Source organism: Lissotriton vulgaris, chromosome 6 (assembly GCF_964263255.1).
Source record: "Lissotriton vulgaris chromosome 6, aLisVul1.2, whole genome shotgun sequence".
Taxonomy (NCBI): Eukaryota; Metazoa; Chordata; class Amphibia; order Caudata; family Salamandridae; genus Lissotriton; species Lissotriton vulgaris.
The window spans coordinates 1,660,238,605-1,660,260,029 of NC_141694.1; the positions used below are offsets into that span (position 1 = coordinate 1,660,238,605).

The window sequence follows — 21,425 nt, forward strand, 5'->3', positions numbered from 1 at the left end:
GTCCTCCCACAGTAGAACGGCCACATTCCAAGGCAGCAGCAGTGGTTTAGGAGGACAGCAGTTTGTTAGCTGATGCACGCATCGTTCTACAAAACTCCTTAATAAATAAATCAATAGAAACCTAGAATAATATTCTCCATAATCAGTTTACCAGACTGAGACAAGTCCTTGAAAATGTCGTTTTTCAAGAGTTTCCAGCAAAACCTGAACCTTCCATCCATGTCGTGAACCTTCCATCCATGTCGTCTATTGTCGACTCCCTCACCAATGCAGTGGATGACCTGACAAGTGCGGTGGGGGAGGTCAGTTACAATGTGTCGGATTCTGTGACTGAGCACGTGACAAGTATGATACACAACCTCCGGACAGAAGACGACGAAACAGCCACCAAGGCACAGGAAGAGAAAGCTGCCAAAGACGAGTATGCAACCTCTGACACCCTGAAAGCATCTAACAGCAAAGATAGGAGACCTTTCACAGGAGACAGCCAGACTGCTCCCACTGAGACCGTGGACCCAGTAAAGCATCAAGACTATATTCACGATAGAGAACCTGCCTTAAAGCACTCAAATGAGCATCCAAAGGAGGAGAAAACAAAAAAATCACGGCTAAAGCATTGTAATAACATAGAAGAGGATGACGAGGCGGAGACGAAAAGCAACCACTCACACAAAACGCAGATCTCTGAAAACAAAAGATTGCATGAGCAAAGGAACCATGATGTAGTAGATAATAGAGGAAAGAAAGATGAAAACAGTTCTAAACCTAAACACACACCTTTAGAAATGAGTGGGAAAACCATGGCGGAGGAGTGTGCTGCACAGAACAAAGGCAGTGGCGAGCATGTTGCCCCATCCAAGGATCAACTGCATAAGAAAGCCAAGGAGCCGAAAGGATCCCCACCTAGCAGGGCGAATAACTCACCAGAGAAAGATGACACATCAAAAGAGAAGTTACAAGAGCCGAGCTTGAAAAAAAACCATGATCCTTCTGTGGATTCTGCCAACGAGGCAAAGACAATGAAGCGCAAACCTGCTTCAGACAGCAAAGGCGGATCCTTCATTAATAATGAACCCCATCCGCCGAACGCAGCAGGGAAGGAAAGCACAAGGCGAAGCGACAAAAAAACCACTCGCTCCAATGATTCAGAGAGAAGTGCGAAAAAACCGAAGGCAAAAAATAACACGAAGAATCCTGCTAAAGGTAAAGAAGGCCTTAACGTTGGTGATGTTCACCTTTCCATCACCTTTTTCTATGCAAAACTTCACATATCTGAACACTTTTTCAACTCAAGCTATCCTGTGCTTCGGCTCAGACGCTGCTCTGTCCTGCCTTGACTTTAATTCTTCCCATTACAGTGATAGCTCACTAGACAAAGTGCTTAACTCTTTACCTCTAAACCTTTCGTGCAATAAATTCTTTATCTGATTCTTGAGATCTGTTTGCTAACTATGTTTGATTATTTTTTCCAAGTATGGTATTGGATGTTTTCCTTTGAAAAAAATATTTCCTAGATTCTTCTCTGACATTTCAGTGCATCTTACATTTGTTTTGAATGACTATTCATTTATGTCATGTACAGTTGCTTTAAAAAAAAATTGTACGTCATCTGGAAATGAAGATAGTGCTATATGAAACGTATGGAGTAAAAAAGGCATGTGCTATCATCGCTCTAAACTGGGGTGTCATGGTGAACAAAAGAAAGATGGATTTAACCCAGATCTCTTGACTGGGGTGAATGTTTTGATTTGTTCTGCACTCTGTCCATCAATTGTGTGTCTTTTGCATCGCATCCAGTGTCAGTTCCACACAACTCTAAAAGTACAGTTGTAGCACACCCTTCGCTGTCACATAGAATTCCAAAAAGGCATATATCAAATGTATATATGTCCTGACAATATGTACTATAATTCTTAAGTCCACAGGCGAGTATATCCTATTCAGATTGTGTATAAATTCCCAAAGAACATCCATGAATCACATCCATTGGAAAAGCTCATTTATTCAACTAAGACAAATTCCCAGCAGTTATTGAAGCCAACACGTCTTTCGTCTGTACACATCTGTATTCAGACTTTTTCAAGGCTGGAAAATAAACATAATACAAAGTCAATGAGCTGTTATATCTTACAGCTAATTTAAACACAAATTATATTAGTTAAAACTTGTGTACATTTGTATCATAACCTCAAATTAAAAAAAAGGAAAAATGAGGAGACCTTGTGAATTAAGATCTAATAAAAAAGGTGTCATGTTTATTGACACCCTACTTAATAGTACATCTCAGCACTTACAAACTGTAATAAGAGATGTGTGGTGTGATAAAAAGAGTTGAGGATGTGCAACGCAAAAACCCAAATTTAAGAAAAAAGGATGAGAAAAAAGAAAGATAAAAAGAGAAGCCACACCAATAAGTGTATCACACAGTGACGACAGAACAGGTCCGAGCTGAAAAACATGCATCGTGCATAGCACACTGCATGGAAGCAAACCAGTGACTCTAGGTGACTGTACAACCCTGATGTCATAACCACGGGAATGAATCAACACCCACCAGAATGGATGAAATGTAAGGTCCTCCTTGTCAGTAGTGTCCAGTTATACACTGCTGGTAATATAAATCAATACATAGTTAATAATAAAAAGTAGTCAACTCATGCAAAAGTTATATACTTCGAGGCACGTGGGCTGAGCAAAGCATACAGCTTAGAATTGATATAAAAATGTCCTATTCGGATACGCCACAGTGGCAGCACAGTACGTGGCACCGTCTATTGGTGCCCATGACCTGTAAGACCATTGATTGCATGAACATGAACTAAAAGTGGACTAGCCTCCCTGAGTGGGGTTAGTAACTAATGATGGTAATATATTATAGGCATCAAATAATAGAAATATATTATCATATTTCTCTGGTATATTTGCCAATACATATTACTATGTCAAATACAATAAACCAATTGTGAACTCGTAACACACACAAAAGGGGCCTGTTAGTTCTATCAAATTAAATGACTAAGTGGTAGCAATTCTAATTTATCCTAATCATGCTGATGGCCAAGTGGTGTCACTCACCCAACTAGTAGTATATTTCCTTGAATAGCTGGCAGGTCTACCGCTATATCCGTGATACTGTTGTAATAGTGCTGCTAATTATTGTAGCTTCTGATCCAACACTCTGAAGCCCTGTAAAAATCATAGTGCACTTAGTTTCAGCCACTCTATCAAAAGTGACAGAACTAGAGTTGAATATTCACAGTGTCACCAGTTGACTCACCCCAACTTAAGCCAGTCGTGCCCCACGTCCTGTTGTGAATGATATCCTCCTGGTGGTAGGGTAAAATGAATTCTTATTTTCGGACGATTTTCTGTGTCGGTGTTAAATAATTCACTGGGCCGAATCCTGATCAGTCAGTCCCCTGTGAAAATAAATAATAAAGTTGCTTATACCCGTCAAGTAAACCCAGTTGAATCCCTCTACTGGAGATTAAAAGCTCACTTCTCAAGTCAGAGTGACTGGTTAACACCGGTCTGTGTGATTCACCGTAACCACAAGGAGGAAACCGGCATTGCCCTCTCGGCGTGTTTGTAACTGTAGGATTTGTCACATACCCTAAAAAAAAAAACATAATGTGTGTGCCGTTGCAAACCTGCGGAAACCCCGGAAAATACGTTGTCATCTTGGAAATGTAACGTGGCCAGTACCACACCAGTACAGTACCTGGCCTAATTCGTGAAAAACCAAGAACTGTACTATAAGATCTCGCTCGTTAGTCAATTTATTAATATGCAAATGTTTGTGACTTGAATAAGACTGTCATTAAAAGTGACATCAAGTAATAAATGCTCAAAATTAAATATACAAAAATATTTTGTGCCATTATGAACCACATGTAGAGTTCAAAAAAGTCAGAAAATCTTCGCATCCACATTATCCTAAAGTGCCACAAAGGACACCCTATAAAGTGCAAGGGTTCAGTCAACCCCGGTGAACATATAACCAGTGCTAGTCACCATACTGAAAATTGCGCCTCCATCTTAGAAAGGGTTATGCAACCTGCACCGAGCTGGTACAAGCTGTGTCTGTGATAACAAGTGCCCTGGTATTGAGTATACAAAATATGCCTTATAATGGACTAGTAACCACATTCACGTCACCATTACGTAGAAACCTCCCAAATAGTTTACTTGAATTCCTTATTTCCCGGTGGACGACATGGAGGAATAATAATCGTGAGCTCCAAAGAAGATCCCCAGAGGAGAAGGGGGTGAAAGGCACTGTGCTGGTTAATGACAGAGTAAAGCACAACAGAGTGACAATGGGGTCACCAACATGTAGGAACTCACATCACCAGGTTGAGGACCTGTAAGATAATAATTGCTCTCCTTCTCAGAAGAGTTCAATCAGTCCATCATTCTTATTGAATATGTATACAAACTAGGATCACAAGTACCCATATACATTACAGTTTGATATACATTTTGATCTACAAACTCCAAATAATAAAACATTATTTCAAAAATCAGGACATTGATCAAGTAAAACATTCTTTGCATCATCATTGAGCAAGTAACCTATAAAGTGTCACTAGTTCAAGAATCAAAGTACATATCACAAGACAACGGAATCTATTTTGTCCCAAGACTTGCTATATTACTCAGACCAGACAGTTTTACAATGACCCAGGCATGCTTCAATCTTGCAGAAATACATGCATCTCCCGATGAATATTCAACCCCAGATAAACTGATCTCAGTTTGATCAACCATTTGGCTTCTAGGATCCTCAATCGGGAAACCTTGTCACCCCCCACTATAGCAATACCATGAAATTTGAGCCTTAAAATTTCAGCTGCTTGATGTGTCGTGTTGTAGTGTACTGCCAACGGATAGTTGGTGTCATTGTTTCGAATCGCTCTGATGTGTTCTTGGATTCGTTCTTTAAGTGGTCTGATAGTACTCCCCACATATATTAAATTGCAATGACAAATTATACAGTACATCACATATTTGGTGTTGCAATTGATTAAGAGCATGATGTTGTATGTCTGCCCTGAGCTGTAACAAAACTTTGTGAGCTTATTGTCTGCAAATTGACACACATTGCACATTGTGCATTTATAAAAGCCATTAGGTTTGATAGGTAACCACATGTGTTTAGCTTCCTGTCTGTTGGAACCAGTGCATGAGGGACTCAAAATGTTTCTCAAGGTCCTGCCTCTTACATATGTAACCTGCAGTTTCGTTCTTACATATGGGTCTAAGTCATGGTCCAATTTTAGCAGATGCCAGTGTTTGCGTAGTGTATTAAAAATGTCCTTGCTCCTAGAATGGAATTGTGTTATAAATGCAATGTGTTTACTCTCTAGTGTATTTTTCTTATTGTACTTAGATTTGAGTAGTCCTGTGCGCTTGGTTCTATTAATTCTCGTGTGCGCTTGAGCAAAGATTTTATGGTCATACCCTCTAGTCAAAAAACGTTTCTTCAACTTAACAACCTCTTGTTGAAAAATCAGGTCATTACTACAGTTTCTGCTAAGGCAGGTCTTTTCCCATACGGTATAGCTCTAATTTGGGATATAGGGTGTAACTGTCCACGTGTAATATTGAATTACAGGCTGTTTCTTTGCGAAAGAGCCTTGATTGCAAAGTCCCATTGTCCACAAACAGTATAACATCCAAAAAGCCAATCTGATCTTTATTGCTATTGTGGGTGAAACGCAAGTTATATTCATTATTGTTCAAATGAATGATAAAGTCTTCCAGACATTTGCTATCACCGCCCCAAATCATCAGGATGTCGTCAATAAAACGACCACAATAAACTATATGGTTGGTCAATATAGATAGGCAGGATCTCCAAATGTGGGTTTTTTCATAATAGCCCATGTAAATATTAGCAAATGACGGAGAGAACTTGGCCCCCACCGCTACACAGTCTTCTGTTCACGCTTGTAAAATTGGCATTTTTGGAGGACATTTAAAACACTAGCTAAAACACGTTATTATTAGGGCTCACTCTATTAAGATTTTGAGCATTTTCTCTCAAGAATACAACAAGAAGGTAGCTAGATTTTTCATCTATATAGTCTTTCATCAATAGTCTGAGGTCCTTGTGATTCATACTACCTAGAACATGCCCAGCAAAGGACATTCTGAGTCGAAATGGGAACCTCTCCTGTGCCAAAAACACCGGGGACTACCTAAGTTGCTTATACAATATAGCAAGTGCCCTTCCAGCTGCCTACAAGGGCCGAGTCCAGGACACACCAGAGGTTCTAGTATGACCAGTCACCTATTTGTGTCTAAACCTAACTTGATTATGGTTACTGGTATGAGTTATTGTAACATTCCTTTAAGTTATATGTTGATGGCAACCAATTTGAATTCAGCAGCCTCACCTCAGATGCACTTAGAAGGCTGCTGAAGATTTCTGTTCCTACCCACTGTACTATCCTTCAGTGGTGGTTTCTAAGAGAACAGCTAACACTCCAACACTTGTGGCTTTTCTTGACATGCTTTTCTTAAATTAAACTACCTTAGAACCCGGGTCTCATACGGATCATAGAACAATGGTCCTGTCCAGTGACATAACGAAACTTGAGGGGGGCCCCCTGCAAAGTACATGGAGGAGCCCCTCCTTATCTGCGCCAGTCAAGAGCTCTCAGGCTAGTGACCTGCCATACTGCAGGGGCTCACCCCAGCCATAAAAAAGGATACTGGTTCCTCCATTGGTCACATCCGCCATTCATCGGGCGATTTACATAAATCAGTAAATACTTCTGCTGCATCCTTCAGCAAAGTTACATAACACTTCCTCCAGCCGGCCCACCAAACACATCCTCCTACTTGATGACCCACCTCCAAGCGAAGCCCGCTCAGTTAACCACCTCCAAACACAGACCTCTACCGTTGTGCCAGCTACTAATGCATCCATTACACTCTACACTCACCCTTACAAAACCTGCAGTTATGCTTTTAAAATCACCTCAGGTGTCACTGCGAACCTGTGACTGCCGCCCATTGCTCGCCTGTCCATCAGCGACACAAAGACTGATGGCCAGTCCCCATCTAACCACTGCCTACCTGTATATGCGGAGCCTTTCAGCTGCTGCCCTCCCCAATGCCACTGTGGTAGTTAAAACATGTTACACAATCTCTTCAACTGACCACCCCAAAACAGTTCTTCCTGCTAGCGTCTACGGCATCAAAGCCGTTCCTGCTACTTTCACTTTCATCCTCTGCATGATGCACACAATAATATTAAATGTACAAAGGGTCTGATTTTTGTTTCCGTACGCCAACATTAATTTACACTATGTACCAGTGGCGGCTGGTGGATTTTGAAAGTGGTGAGGCAAAAAATGTTGTACCCTAATGTAATAAGCGAGCAAGCGAAGCGAGCGAGACCAAACTGTAAAAAGAGGGTGCGGTGGGAACATTTTGAAAAAAATGGATTCAAATGGTGGGTTTTACACCACATATTTACTGCAAATTGTTGAAAAAAGGGGGATCCAAATATAGCATTTTTAAGCACAAGTGTGAAGAAAGCATTACAATCAAATCAAAAATAGTGAGACAAACAAAGTGCTGCTCTGCAGGTCTGTTTTTTAGTTAAATCATGTGCTTCCTTAGGCTCTGTACTGGGAACAGACAGGTAACGAAAAACTGAACATACTTTAGAATGTAAATAGGATGCTGTAAATATGTGCGGTACATCCTTTATTACAAGAAACGTGTATATAGATGATTGTTTCACATAATATATTTTACTTTGAGAGGCACACAGGGCTGTCTTCATAGATGAATTTTATCATCTGTTCATCCATCCAATACACACACACCGCCCTTCTAACAGTCTTCAGCTCGATGACAGTATTAGCTAAAAAGAAAAAAAGCACCCACCTCAACCGTGTCAGTACAATGTGTATAATTGCTGAGATGCGGTTGGCATTAAAGTATATTTTGTAATCACTGCATTCGACCTCAGCCTAACACTTCTACACAGTCCTCTCACCTGTCCTTTGTATTCAGAGACTCTAAAACAGAAAATTACGGGTCAAGCTAAAAAGTCACAGAAGGGCAGTGCGTCGGCCTGAAGGACGCCATGTGTAGCACTGTACTTGGCGCAAGCAGCCTTATATATTGCAACATACAATGCACATATGTGTTAAATGTGTTAAATGAATCCAAGCACCAGTGGCGACTGCAAGCTTACTGCAGGAAACTGGGCTTATATGTCTCAGGTTTTAAAGACAACAATATTCAATAATCTTTAATGAAATGTGCTTAACATCGTTTTTCTGAGACCAGCATTCATAAGCAAGCAGACCTCAGATTAAGCGTAAAAGTTCGACTTCCCTTTTACTCGACTACCAAATTCTACAGACAAGAATGAAGCGGTTGAATTGCAACGCCCAAAACCCAACACAACACTAAATTGTGAAGTACAACATTCATCAGAGCTGCCAACAATATAGTTCAACATTTGCATGAACACCACACAACACGAGTGTATGCTGACGGCTGTCACTAACTTGATCCTTCGAATGAAAGCCAGGTAGCAACAAGCTTGTAACACAGTTTTGCAGTAAAAGGGTGCTATCACCTCAATTGCACCACCCTTCAGTCCTTCCCCAGCACTCTGTGGGACATATTACCAACAACTAGCGATAATTATCGCTATGTTGGTTTAGCGGCGATATTTTTATCGCCGAGGTGCGGCGATTTTTATCGCTTAGGAACCTTGCTATTATCAAGGTTTATCTCCTAAGCGATAAAAATCGGCCGAAATGCATGAATATCACTGAAAAGTCAGCGATATTCATGCATTACCATGTTATCCACCTACCATTGGATAACATGGCTAAGAACTGCTTAGGGGCAGGTGTTAGCTTTTGGAGATATTCGCGCTTAGCTGTTGGTAATAGGAGATAGCGATGTTAGCGACTGTTTCCAGTCGCTAACATCTTGGCACGCCCACGTTGCATGTCATTAGTGATAAATATCACTGACATGCAAAGCGGGGCCCAAGATGGTCGCTATCTCCTACTAGCTGTCGCTAACTGGTTTTAGCGACAGCTAGGTAATAGGGAGATAATTTTATCTCCGCTTTCTTGGCTTTTAAAGCCAAAAAAGCGGAGATAAACCCCCTTGATAATATGCCCCTAGATACCTTGCTGCCTAAACAGCCTCCATCGTGTCAGATAAAACTAGAAGATCCATGTAGGCATGCCTCAAGTCCAACCCACCAGCATATCTGGATCCCAGGAGAGACACAATACCGGCACGGCTATTGGACGCTCACCCAGCACAACCAAACATACTACGGCACAAGAATTCGACAACAATTGGGTGAAACACATCCATGATTATAAGCTCAGACCCAAGCACCCGTCCCCAGCCGGGACCGAACTCCCAAATCACTGGCTGGGAAACTGATGACACCTGCCCCCACCATCCAAAGCCAGCGGTGTGCAAAAACGTTCACTGGGGATTCATAGCACAACACTGGCGTTCACACATTCAACATACCAGTGCTGTCTCACAATGCCATCAGCCATTTCAAGCCCTGCATGATGACCCGATCTCACCTCAGAGAAAGCAGTGCAGCATCCAGCCAAACCAGCGTCCTCCATCGGACAAACCAACTCTGTGTGCATTTCCCAGTGGCCATGCACCGCATTAATAGAAGCCAATTACCCCTCAATCTCTAGGAGCCTGGTATCCCCCAAACCCAGGACAGACTAATACTAAAGACTGGGGGCCAGCTGGTGCCCCCGAAACATGAGCCAGGGGTTCGTCAGACCCCAAACCTGCGAGTGACACATTTCAATATTGGAGCTCCTACTCCCCCCCATCATGAGCCGGCGGCCCGTCAGACCCCAAACCTCAGAGTGACAGACATTACAACATCAGAGCCCCCCAAACATGAGCCAGGGGCCTGTCAGACCCCAAACCTCGGGTGACACACATTTCAACATTGGAGCCCCCCCCAAACATGAGCCAGGGGCCTGTCGTACCCCAAACCTCGGGTGACACACATTTCAACATTGGAGCCCCCCCAAACATGAGCCAGGGGCCTGTCAGACCCCAAACCTCGGGTGACACACATTTCAACATTGGAGCCCCCCCAACACATCTGTGGCACCCGAAGAAGTCGCTTAATAAAAGCAGTACATTATTACATAATCATGCACTCGTTTCGAATTTGCTGACTTTCTCTGCACGCAGCAGGATTTGGCACTCATTAATTTTTGAATAATGTTTATGCGTAAATAAAATACCTCGCAGCATGGGAAAAGTAGAAATTAATGACCGTATGACTTTCGTAGCAGACCTGGCTGTGTCTAAACGCGGTTTTCTAAAGCATGATTTGCCTTGCACTCTGGTACAGAGGCGCTTCCTAAGTGCATTCACACACACACGCAGAAGAGAGTGCAGCCAGGAGAGACAGTTTCAGACGACAGCGCAACAGGAAACTTTTCAAGGACAGAAAGAGGGAGCATTTATTAAGAAGAACGGGAGAGGGCATGGGGTTATACTGCAGGGGAGATTTCTTTAAGAAAAAAAAAACCAGCGGGACCCTACAGGGAGCAGTGGACGAACGAACGGTGGGGATTTCACCAGAAAACACCGCAAGAATAGTGGATGAAGCCTAGAGGGAGGAGAAGAAAAGAGCGCTCAGGGAGAAATTACCAGGAAACAAAACAGGCAATATGGGGGATCTGAGAGAGAGGAGAAGGCACGAGTCAACAGGGGAGATCACTAAGAAAAGAGACAGGAACAAGGAGAATAACGGAAGGGAGTGAAGGGCAAGAGTGCAGAAGACTGTTCTACCATAGCTGCCACATGAGCGCTAGGGGAATCTTTAGAGAAATTACACCGCGGTTTAAAATAACAATCCTTTGCACATCATATTGGCACAGTTCAGTAATCACAGCAAGTCTGTCTAATTGCAAGCAGTGCAGGGCCAACCTGCACCAGTTTAGAACAACTAGAGTTAAAAAAGTCGGTTCTTAATGAAAACTGAAGTCTGCTGCCAAACTGCTGATATGTTATGGAGAAGAATATAATACAATTATACAAAGTACGTAGCTTTCTTTCCCCCATAGACAACTGTTGAACATGGCAATAAACTGTAGCATCGGGACGCGAAATGTGCTGCCTCGGATGAGGAATACAGGAGCTGCGAAGGGCAGACATAAACATAAACTTACCTGACCGCCTGGTCTGACCGTGCTGCATCTGCTTGGTCCTCCTCGGCCGGGGTCTACGTTGGCGCCTTCGGTTGAGTGGCTGGTGACAACGGCAACCCCTCTTAGCCAATCCAGACGCTGCTCCATCAGCGCCAGGATTGGCTCGAGAAGGTACTGTCCACGCCCATAGGAGACCGGGGGCTGCGGCCACTGGCCAGTAGCAGCCCTCGCTCGCTCTCCCAATGTGCAGCAGCAGCACTGCAGGCTAATACTCATGCTCATGTTTGGCCTGGTCCGAAAAATGACCAGCCCTAACCTGAACATGCGCACTGGGCCTGCCCTGCTGCTGCTGGCAGTCAATAACAAAACACACCCTGCAGTGCTGCCCCACCCACTTTAGTGACGCTACCTGACTGTCTCCGCTGGCCGATTTCGAGTCAGGATGCAATCTTCCTCTTTAAGTTAACAAGGAAGAATGTGGCCATGCTGTGGGCGGGGCAACGTAGTAGTAGTGTGGCTCACTGGTTAGAGGCGGCAGACCCGAGAGCAGAGGACGGCCTGGGACCAGGGTTCGAATCCCGGCGCGGCAGGTTTCTGGACCAGGGTCAGCGGACTCGATAATTCTCTCGCCTCGGTGCCCACTCTGATCAGCGATCACACTCGGCAACTCTGGACATTAGCTTGCCTCATCTTCACTAACGGCCCCACCAGACCGCCGGGGATGCCTGGTCTCACCCTGGAGATACCCATTAAGGGACCATCTCTCAGGGAAGCCAGGAAGGGTTTCGCAGCAGTCGAAGCGCCTTGGGACCCTCCGGGTAAGTAGTGCGCTATATAAATGCATATACATACATACATACATACATACATGCCCCAACGCCCTTAATGGACGCACCGCCACTGTCCCACTAAACCATACCTCCTGTCAAAGACAAACCTGGTCCCGTATGTAGCACCAGTCAGCAAATAGCCCAAGGACAAACACCAGAGAGAATGCTCGATTCATGTAATTAAACCTATGGTGACAGTGTAGCATTTCCCTACCCACTGTCATCCCAGCAAAGTCTGCAACTGTAAGGTAACCATCAATACCGGCAATGTCTAAAGTGCAATTCCACTACCTTTCATTGGCAGCTCCTGATTCATATAACTATGCCTTCTGGGCGGCATCTATCACAGACCACAGCATTGTTTGTCTTCCTAAGACTAACCAAATGCTGTCGGTGAAAGCTTCTCTTCCCCTTTCCTTACTAATAACTAATGGAGGATCAAGCACTTGCTATCCGTAGTTCTAACCAGATCGCACCATCCTGTCAACCCTATTATTATCTGGAGATGTTTTTTATCCCTTCCATGAACTGGGCAATACCTTGCACGAAAACAAGTCCCTTTAAATCCTTTGCTACTTATACAGCTGGCAAAGCACTTACTTGTTTTACTAACTGTCATTGTAAAGCAATCATGTAACTCATTCTAGGACTGGAATAGCTGCTTAGAAGTATGGAAGTTAATACTGAGACGTAGGATGATTTTTTTGATTTCTACCAGACACTCATTCTTCCCTGCATGCACACACAATGCAACAATACAATTTAGCTTAACAAAAAGCCTCAGTCCGAGAAAGCAAAAGACACACAATTGATGGACGGAATGCAGAAAAAATCAAAACATTCACTCCCAGTCAAGAGATCTGGGTTAAAGCCATCATTCTTTTGCTCACAATGCCACCCCAGTTTAGACCTGGCCATAAGCAAATCAGGCTTGACCTTGTGCCTCATGGAACAGTCCAGCCCAAACTGCCAAGCCAGGTCCTCCCTAGATTGGAAACTAGCATTCTAGGACCGGTTTCGGGGTTTCACCTCATCAGCCAGGATAGCTTCATTCTAGTGGTACAGTGAGCCCAGGACTCACGTCTGGGCATACCCGGCACACTTAAGGCGAGAAAGCAAAAGACACACAATTGATGGACGGAATGCAGAACAAATCAAAACATTCTCCCCCAGTCAAGAGAGCTGGGTTAAATCCATCATTACTTTGCTCACCATGCCACCACAGTTTAGACTGGGTCATATGCAAATTAGCCTTGAACATGTACCTCATGGGAACAGTCCAGCCTGAACTGCCAAGCCAGGTCCTCCCTGGACAGGAAACAAGCATCCTAGGACCGGTTTCCGGGTTTCACCCCTCATCAGCCAGGATAGCTTGATTCCAGTGGCACAGCAAGCCCAGGACCCACATCTGGGCATACCTGGCGCACTTAGGGCGAGAATGCAAAAGACACACAACTGATGGACAGAATGCAAAACAAATCAAAACATTCACCCCAGTCAAGAGATCTGGGTTAAATCCATCATTCTTTTGCTCACCATGCCACCCCTGTTTAGACCTGGCCATATGCAAATCAGTCTTGACCCTGTGCCTTATGGGAACAGTCCTGCCCGAACTGCCAACCCAGGTCCTCCCTGCTCTCCATGCCACTGGAGTCAAGCTATCCTGTCTGATGAGTGCTGAAAGCCCGAAACCGATCCTAGGATGCTTGTTTCCAGTCCAGGGAGGACCTGGCATGGCAGGTCGGGCTGGACTGTTCCTATTGGGCGCAGGGTCAAGACTGATTTGCATATGGCTGGGTCCAGACTGGAATGGCACGGTGAGCTAGAAAATGATGGTTTTATGCCCAGATCTCTGTATTGGGGTGAATGTATGACATTGTTCTGCATTCTGTCAATCAATTGTTCTTTTTGCATTTATCACCCCAACTGGTGTGCCCAGACTTGGGTCCCGTGCTCTCCATGGCACTTGGAGTCAAACTATCCTGGCCAATGAGGGCTGAAAGCCCGTAACCGATCCTAGGATGCTAGTTTCCAGTCCAGGGAGGACCTGGCCTGGCAGTTCAGGCTGGACTGTTCCCATTGGGCGCAGGGTCAAGACTGATTTGCATATGGCTGGGTCCAAACTGGAATGACATGGTGAGCAAAAAAACGATTGGATTTAGGCCCAGATCTCTGTACTGGGGTGAATGTATGACATTGTTATGCATTCTGTCCATCAAGTGTTCTTTTTGGATAAAAGCCTTAGTGTGCACAGCTTGTTCAAATCCAAGCCACCTAATTCTACCTCACAGAGCACATTTTAACATCTCATAATTTCATGCCACACAATTCAAATATAAATAATTTAACCCTACAACATTCTATACCACATAATTACAATCCTAAAAATAAAAAAACACATATTTCCACTTCACTCCATACCACATAATTCCACATCACATTATAACATTCCACACAACTTAATACCACTCCAAACCACATATTTACACTCCACACAACACAATTAAACTACACATAATTCCACTTCAACCTATATAACTATACTTCACACAGCATATTTACACTCCACTCCAAAACATATAAATATCCTCCACAAAATACAACTCTGCAACATGCTGCATAATTCCACTCCACACAATTTTACACTGCACCATGCCACAAAATTCCACATGTCACACAATTCCACAATTCATCCCCACACAGTTCATTACACAACATAATTACACTATACATAATACCACTCAGCACCACATAATTACCCTCCACACAATTATGCTCTACTCCATATTGCATAAATACACTCAACATGAATCCAGTATTTGCCACATAGCAACATTCCACATAACTACACTTCACACCATGCCTCATAATACCACTCAACAGCGCACACTTTCACGTCACACAATTCAACGCTACTCATTTCCATTCCACACCACATAATTCAAAAACAAACTACATAATTCAAACCAACACAATTACACAAACCACCACATACATCCAATCTACACCACAAAATTCCACATCATGCTACAATATTTAACATCATACCACATAAGTAAACTCCACTACATACCACTCTACAACACAAAATACCATTCCAGATAATCTCACTCCAAGACACACAATCCCACTCCACGACACACACTCCCACTCCACATAATTCCAGTACACTCAGTATCACATAATTACTATCCACACAATTACACTGCACACCATGCCACATTATTTCACTACTCAGATCCAATCCACACAACACAATTCCACAACTAACAATTCCAATCCAACCCACATATGTCCACTTGACACCACACACTTTCACTCAACTCCAAACAGAAAACGCATAGGTAAAATACATTGTCCTTTACAACGTCAATAGCTATAACTGTCACAAATGACCCTGTGGCAGGGGGTCCACGCCTGTTGCTGAGGAAGCAGCAGAACTTACTCACTTGGAAGACATTGACTTTTGCTATTTTGCTATTTTAACCGGCGCTCCGCCGAATTAAGCGCAGAGGCGCGCTTTTAACCTACGAACTTTTCATCTTGTCCTAAACTCCTTTCCGGATCCTGAGCACTACAGGACGCTCACCTGCTCACTCCTCCTGAGAGCACCGGCGGCCGGCTGGGTGCTGATCGCTTCGGTGGGCTCTCAGCGGCCGGGGGCGCCATCTTGGGCTGGGTTGCTCAGGCGAGGCGAATGACATCATCGCCACACCCCCGAGTTCCGCACCTACATAAACGGTCCCTCATGTGTCAGCGCAGCGGACGAGCGTAGCGGGCGCGACGAAGGCGCGCCGGAGTTGTGCCTGAGTTAAGCCCGTCTGCGCCCGTCCGCGGCCGACCGGGACCCGGGCCCACTCCCCCTGGCCAATTTCTCAGGTACTCATCTTTGGAATTACAAACCCTGCGTTCCCACACACCCCTTGTACCTTGCCTTTATTCATTGCCCCCGCACACACTGACACGTATCCAACAGTTAGGTCTTTCCTCCCTCCCTTTTCCGGCGGACGACGCTCAGTCTATCTTGCCATCGAATCCTGAGCGTCGGTCTGCATCTACAACAATTCACAATCTGTGTTGTTACTATCTCAACACCCGGTCCTTGATTAAAAACCAGGTCGACATTTTTCTATTCCTGAAGGAGGTAAAACCTGACATCCTTTTACTATCTGAAACCTGGTTAACCCCTCACTCCCTCCCCGACATTCTTGCTGCACTTCCCTCAGAATATTATATTCTGACAGCCAATCGCACATCCGGGAAGGCGGGAGGTGGCGTAGCAGCTATCATCCTCAAGTCCCTTCACTTCAGGGAATTACCCTCTCTGACCCTTCCGGACACGGAGAATCTGGTGATCAAGTTGGACACTGAAAGTGGGGCCCTTATCCTGGCCTTGATATATCGCCTCCCCCAATATATGGCCAACTATCCATCTCTTTTGGCAGAGCAGCTGGCCTCACATGTAGTCAGCTACTCTAAAACCATTCTAATTGGGGACTTAAACTATTGGTTCGATAGTATAGATACAGACACTCAAGCTGCAGAATTAAGAGACCTGTTCACAGATCTTAATTTAACCCAACATATTTATTCACCTACCAACCAAAAAGGTCATAGCCTGGACCAAATTTGGACACACAACCTACCACTACCTAACCCTGTTATTAGTCCGTGTGTTTGGTCAGACCACTTTGTCATTCAGTTCACGTTAGAAATACGAGGGAATGTCAAGGCCAGATCACTCATGGGCAAAGAATTCCGTAAATGGAAATCTATGGATCTTCCTGGATTCATTGATGTATTAAGTAAATCCATACCTTTGCCACATGATGACCTGGACTCTGGCGAAAAATTATTGTCAAACTGGCTACGCCACGCAGCTGACCTTTTTGCCCCCCTTGTACAGGTCTCTAGTATTAGAGGGAATGATGCCCATAAATGGTTCACCCAAGAACTGAGAACTCTTAAATTAGGGGTACGACAAAAGGAGCAGAAGTGGAGAGTAAACTACTCCCCACAAGACAGAGAAGTGTACTGCGCTGCTAGGAAGGAGTTCCAAAAAATCTTGCACCAACATAAAACTAACTACTTTTCTCAGAAAATGTTAACCTCATCCAATAAAACTAAAGATATATTTAACATAGTTAAGGAGCTTTGTGACGATGATAGGACAGCCCCTTCAATAGTTCCTACTCAGAAGTTGTGTGACTCTCTGAATGAATATTTCAGAGAGAAAATTGTCATGATAAAACGCAACATTGCGAGCTCCCCTACATCATCTCCCTTGGATGATATTTTTAACAACCTGGTCACGTTAGATGCCTTCCCGGCTATAGACTCTAAAACCTTTTCCGCACTCCTGGCACGTGTCAAGTCTGGTTCACCCGACGACATCTGTCCACCCCACATTTTTACAGAAATAGGGCAAACTATTCCTCAAGGGATCCTTCCACTGCTAAATGATTCACTGGATCAGGGAAGGGTACCTGTAGGGTTTAAACATGCTCTACTTATTCCCTTGATCAAAAAACCTGGCCTGGACCCCCACGATCCATCAAATTATCGTCCAATATCCTTGTTACCATTTCTTTCAAAAATTCTGGAGGCACATGCTTCTAGCTGTCTCTCTAGCTTTGTTGAATCCACAGGATATTTGGAACCTAATCAAGCCGGGTTTCGACCGGGCCACTCTACCAAGATGGCGACACTGGCGGTCCAGGATGTACTTAGATGCAATGCGGACAAGGATATTCATCAAGCACTAGTACTTCTGGACCTGTCGGCCGCGTTCGACACGGTCGACCACACCATCTTGGTCGACCGTGTCGAGCAGGCGGGCCTCAGAGGCTCGGCCTTGGGATGGCTGAAATCATTTCTTTCGGACCGCACCAAGGCAGTGAGACTGGGTACCTTTACAGCCCCTAAAATTAAAAATGAATGCGGAGTCCCCCAGGGATCGTCCTTGTCCCCACTTTTATTTAATTTGTATCTACGGCCCCTGTTGTATTCGTTAAGAAAGTTTAAAGCTTTAATTTTTAACTACGCTGATGACCTGCAATTGATTTTCCGCCTGGATTCCCCTGGCGCTGCCACCGAATTTCGGGAGGCCATGGTTCACATCCAGAGATGGATGAGTCTTAATCATCTAAAACTAAACCCAGGCAAAACTGAATTGATTTTGCCTGGGAAGAGTGAACTTCACTGGGGGCCACATTTTTGGCCTCCAGAAATGGGAAATCCCCCGGCCAAGTCTCATACAGTGAAAAGCCTAGGGGTTACTTTTAATGAAGATCTCTCTCTTAAAAGTCAGGTAGGGACGGTGGTATCCTCAAGCTTTTTTTCAACTCCGTAAGATCAGGAAAATTGCCCACCTGTTAACTTACTCTGCTCTGATCCAAGTTGTGATCGCTCTTGTGCTGTCCCGACTGGACTACTCCAATAGCTTGTATTTGGGTCTTCCAGTCGGGCAGCTCAAGAGACTACAGCTGGTTCAGAACCAAGCGGCCAGGCTGATCTGCAAGCTACCCAAATGGCAGTCCATCAGGCCGGGTCTTGCTAGTCTCCACTGGTTGCCAGTAGCGCAGAGAGCAACCTTTAAAGCTGGATGCATTATCTTTAGAGCTCTACAAGGTAAGGGCCCCGGATTTATTAGCAGCCTGCTTGTTAGGTATACCCCCTCACGTGCTCTTCGCTCGGGTCACAAGAGCTTGTTAGTGGTGCCTCGCATTAAGAAACAACATCAGGGAGGCAGCTCTTTTCACTTTCTAGCTGCCTCCCTGTGGAACTCTCTGCCACTGACACTGAGACTCCACGAAGACATTCTGGCTTTTAGACAAGACTTTAAAACTTGGCTTTTTAGGCAAGCTTATCCATAGTTAATTCTGTCTTTTCTTTTGTTGTGTTATGTCTCTGCAAATCTTCCAATAGCGCCATGAAGCCTACGGGCGTACGTGCGCTCAATAAATTTTATTTAACATAACATAACAAATGCAAGACCAATTACATTGCAAATGCTTGTTTGCCTTCCAATGGGTCCCATCAGATCCTGTTCCTGGAGCTGTAAACATACTCCTGCCCCAGTCAGCATTGTTACTGCCTCGTCCCTTCTCAGAGGAGCAGTGCCCTGTGGAAAATGCTCTCTCTGGGGGCCCCCGCCCTTGTCAGGGTCCTGAGCAGTGCCTTGTGGAGAATGCTCTCCCTGAGTGCCCCACCCTTGTCAGGGTCCTGAGCAGTGCCCTGTGGCTAATGCTCTCTTGAAGGGCCCCCCCCCCTTGTCAGGGTCCTGAGCAGTGCCCTGAGGAGAAGGATCTCTCTGAGGGCCCCCACCCTTGTCATGGTCCTGCCTCCACCCCCACCCTTGTCAGGGTCCTAAGCAGTGCCCTGGAGAGAATGCTCTCTCAGAGGGCCCCCACCCCCACCCTTGTCAGGGTCCTGAGCGGTGCCCTGAGGAGAATGCTCTCTCTCAGGCTCCCACCCCCACCCTTGTCAGGGTCCTGAGCAGTTCCCTGTGGAGAATGCTCTCTCTGAGGGCCCCCACCCTTGTCAGGGTCCTGAGCAGTGCCCTGTGGTGAATGCTCTCTCTGAGGGCCCCCATCCTTGTCATGGTCCTGAGCAGTGCCCTGTGGTGAATGCTCTCTCTGAGGGCCCCCTTCCTTGTCCGGGTCCTGATCAGTGCCCTGAGGAGAATTCTCTCTGTGTGGCCCCCTTCCCCACCCTTGTCAGGATCCTGAGCAGTGCCTTGTGGTGAATGCTCTCTCTGAGGGCCCCCATCCATGTCATGGTCCTGAGCAGTGCCCTGTGGTGAATGCTCTCTCTGAGGGCCCCCTCCCTTGTCCGGGTCCTGATCAGTGCCCTGAGGAGAATGCTCTCTCTGGGGCCCCCACCCTTGTCAGGGTCCTGAGCAGCAGCCGCGGTCGGTAGTAGCAGTTCCTGCAGGGCGGTGACGTGGGGAGGGGCAGGGTGGGGGGTAGTAATGTATGGATTACGGAGTTTAACAGGTAAGTCAACATATAAATAAATAAAATGAATTTCATTGTGTGCACTGCATCACCAAATGCGATGCAGTGCGCGCAACAAAATTTGTTTTATTTATTTATATGTTTACCTACCTGTTAAACTCTGTACTCCATACATTACTACCCCCCCACCCTGCCCCTCCCCCACCCCCTCCCCACGTCACCACCCTGCAGGAACTCCTACTATCGACCGTGGCTGCTGAGCAGTGCCCTGAGGAGAATTCTCTCTCTGGGGCCCTCTCCCCCACCATTGTCAGGGTCCTGAGCAGTGCCCTGTGAAGAATGCTCTCTCTGAGGGCCCACACCCATGTCATGGTCCTGAGCAGTGCCCTGAGGAGAATGCTCTCTCTGAGGCCCACACCCCCACCATTTGCAACATGATACCCTTGCACACAGCAGTTACATATTACACGATGTGTCTGTGTAGACACTTGTACATTTAAAAACAAAGCCTGTGGGTAAACAAGAAATGTATCATATGGTTCGTGAGAAATGCAGTGTTTTAATGTTCTTTAAAGCAATCCAGCCGGCGCGTCTTTCGTCGCATGTGGAATTGTTCTGCCGCGACTCCTCAGGGCTATGATGAAATGAAGAGTCTCTAGGGAAGTCGCTCCGCCGGTGATAATTCCGACCCAGCAGGGCCCAGGACTCAAATGGCGATGTGAACGTGCTGTAGGAGAGGGATCAGATCAAGCGTTGAGTCAATATTGTCACTGGGTCATACAAGTCGGTGAAACTGTATTCGTTCACCGTCGGTAGGTGATGCTATCGAACTGAACGATTTCCGCTTGGAATACGCACACGTCTCCCTTTGGAAACGACGCCTTAAATACGAGGAGTTATCCGCTCCAGTAAACGCCACCCTTACAGACGCTTTGAAAAACTCCTATGGAAATTTCAATTTAACAGAGTTCGATAGCATCACCTTCTGACGGTGAACGAATACAGTTTCACCTACTTGTATGCTTTGGCAAACCAAACGATGCTTCTAGGACCCAGTGACAATATTAACTCAACGCTTGATCTGATCCCTCTCCTACAGCACGTTTACATTGCCACTTGAGTCCTGGGCCCTGCTGGGTTGGAATTGTCACCGGCGGAGCGACTTCCCTAGAGACTGTTCATTTCATCATAGCCCTGAGGAGTCGCAGGAGAACAATCTCACATGCGACGAAACACGTGTCGGATGGATTGCTTTAAAGAACATTAAAACACTGCATTTCTCCCGAACCATATGATAAATTTCTTGTTTATCCACAGGCTTTGTTTTTAAATGTACAAGTGTCTACACAGATACAACATGTTATATCTAACTGTTGCGTGCAAGGGTATCCCGTTGCAAATTTCTAGTGTCTGGCTTCGGCAGACACACAATTGGGGGG

General features: G+C 45.3%; 1 protein-coding gene across 2 annotated transcripts in view; it reads left to right on the forward strand.

Annotated features, from left to right (window-relative positions):
• The first annotated feature begins 247 nt into the window (after window positions 1-247).
• Window positions 248-21,425, forward strand: part of SYT14 (synaptotagmin 14) — a 535,709-nt gene continuing 514,531 nt past the window's right edge. For both annotated transcript variants that reach the window (XM_086927826.1, XM_086927827.1), the window contains exon 1: window positions 248-1,203. In XM_086927826.1, the coding sequence (XP_086783952.1) occupies window positions 348-1,203 (856 nt within the window). In that variant the 5' untranslated portion in view covers window positions 248-347. The remainder of the gene's footprint in view (window positions 1,204-21,425) is intronic.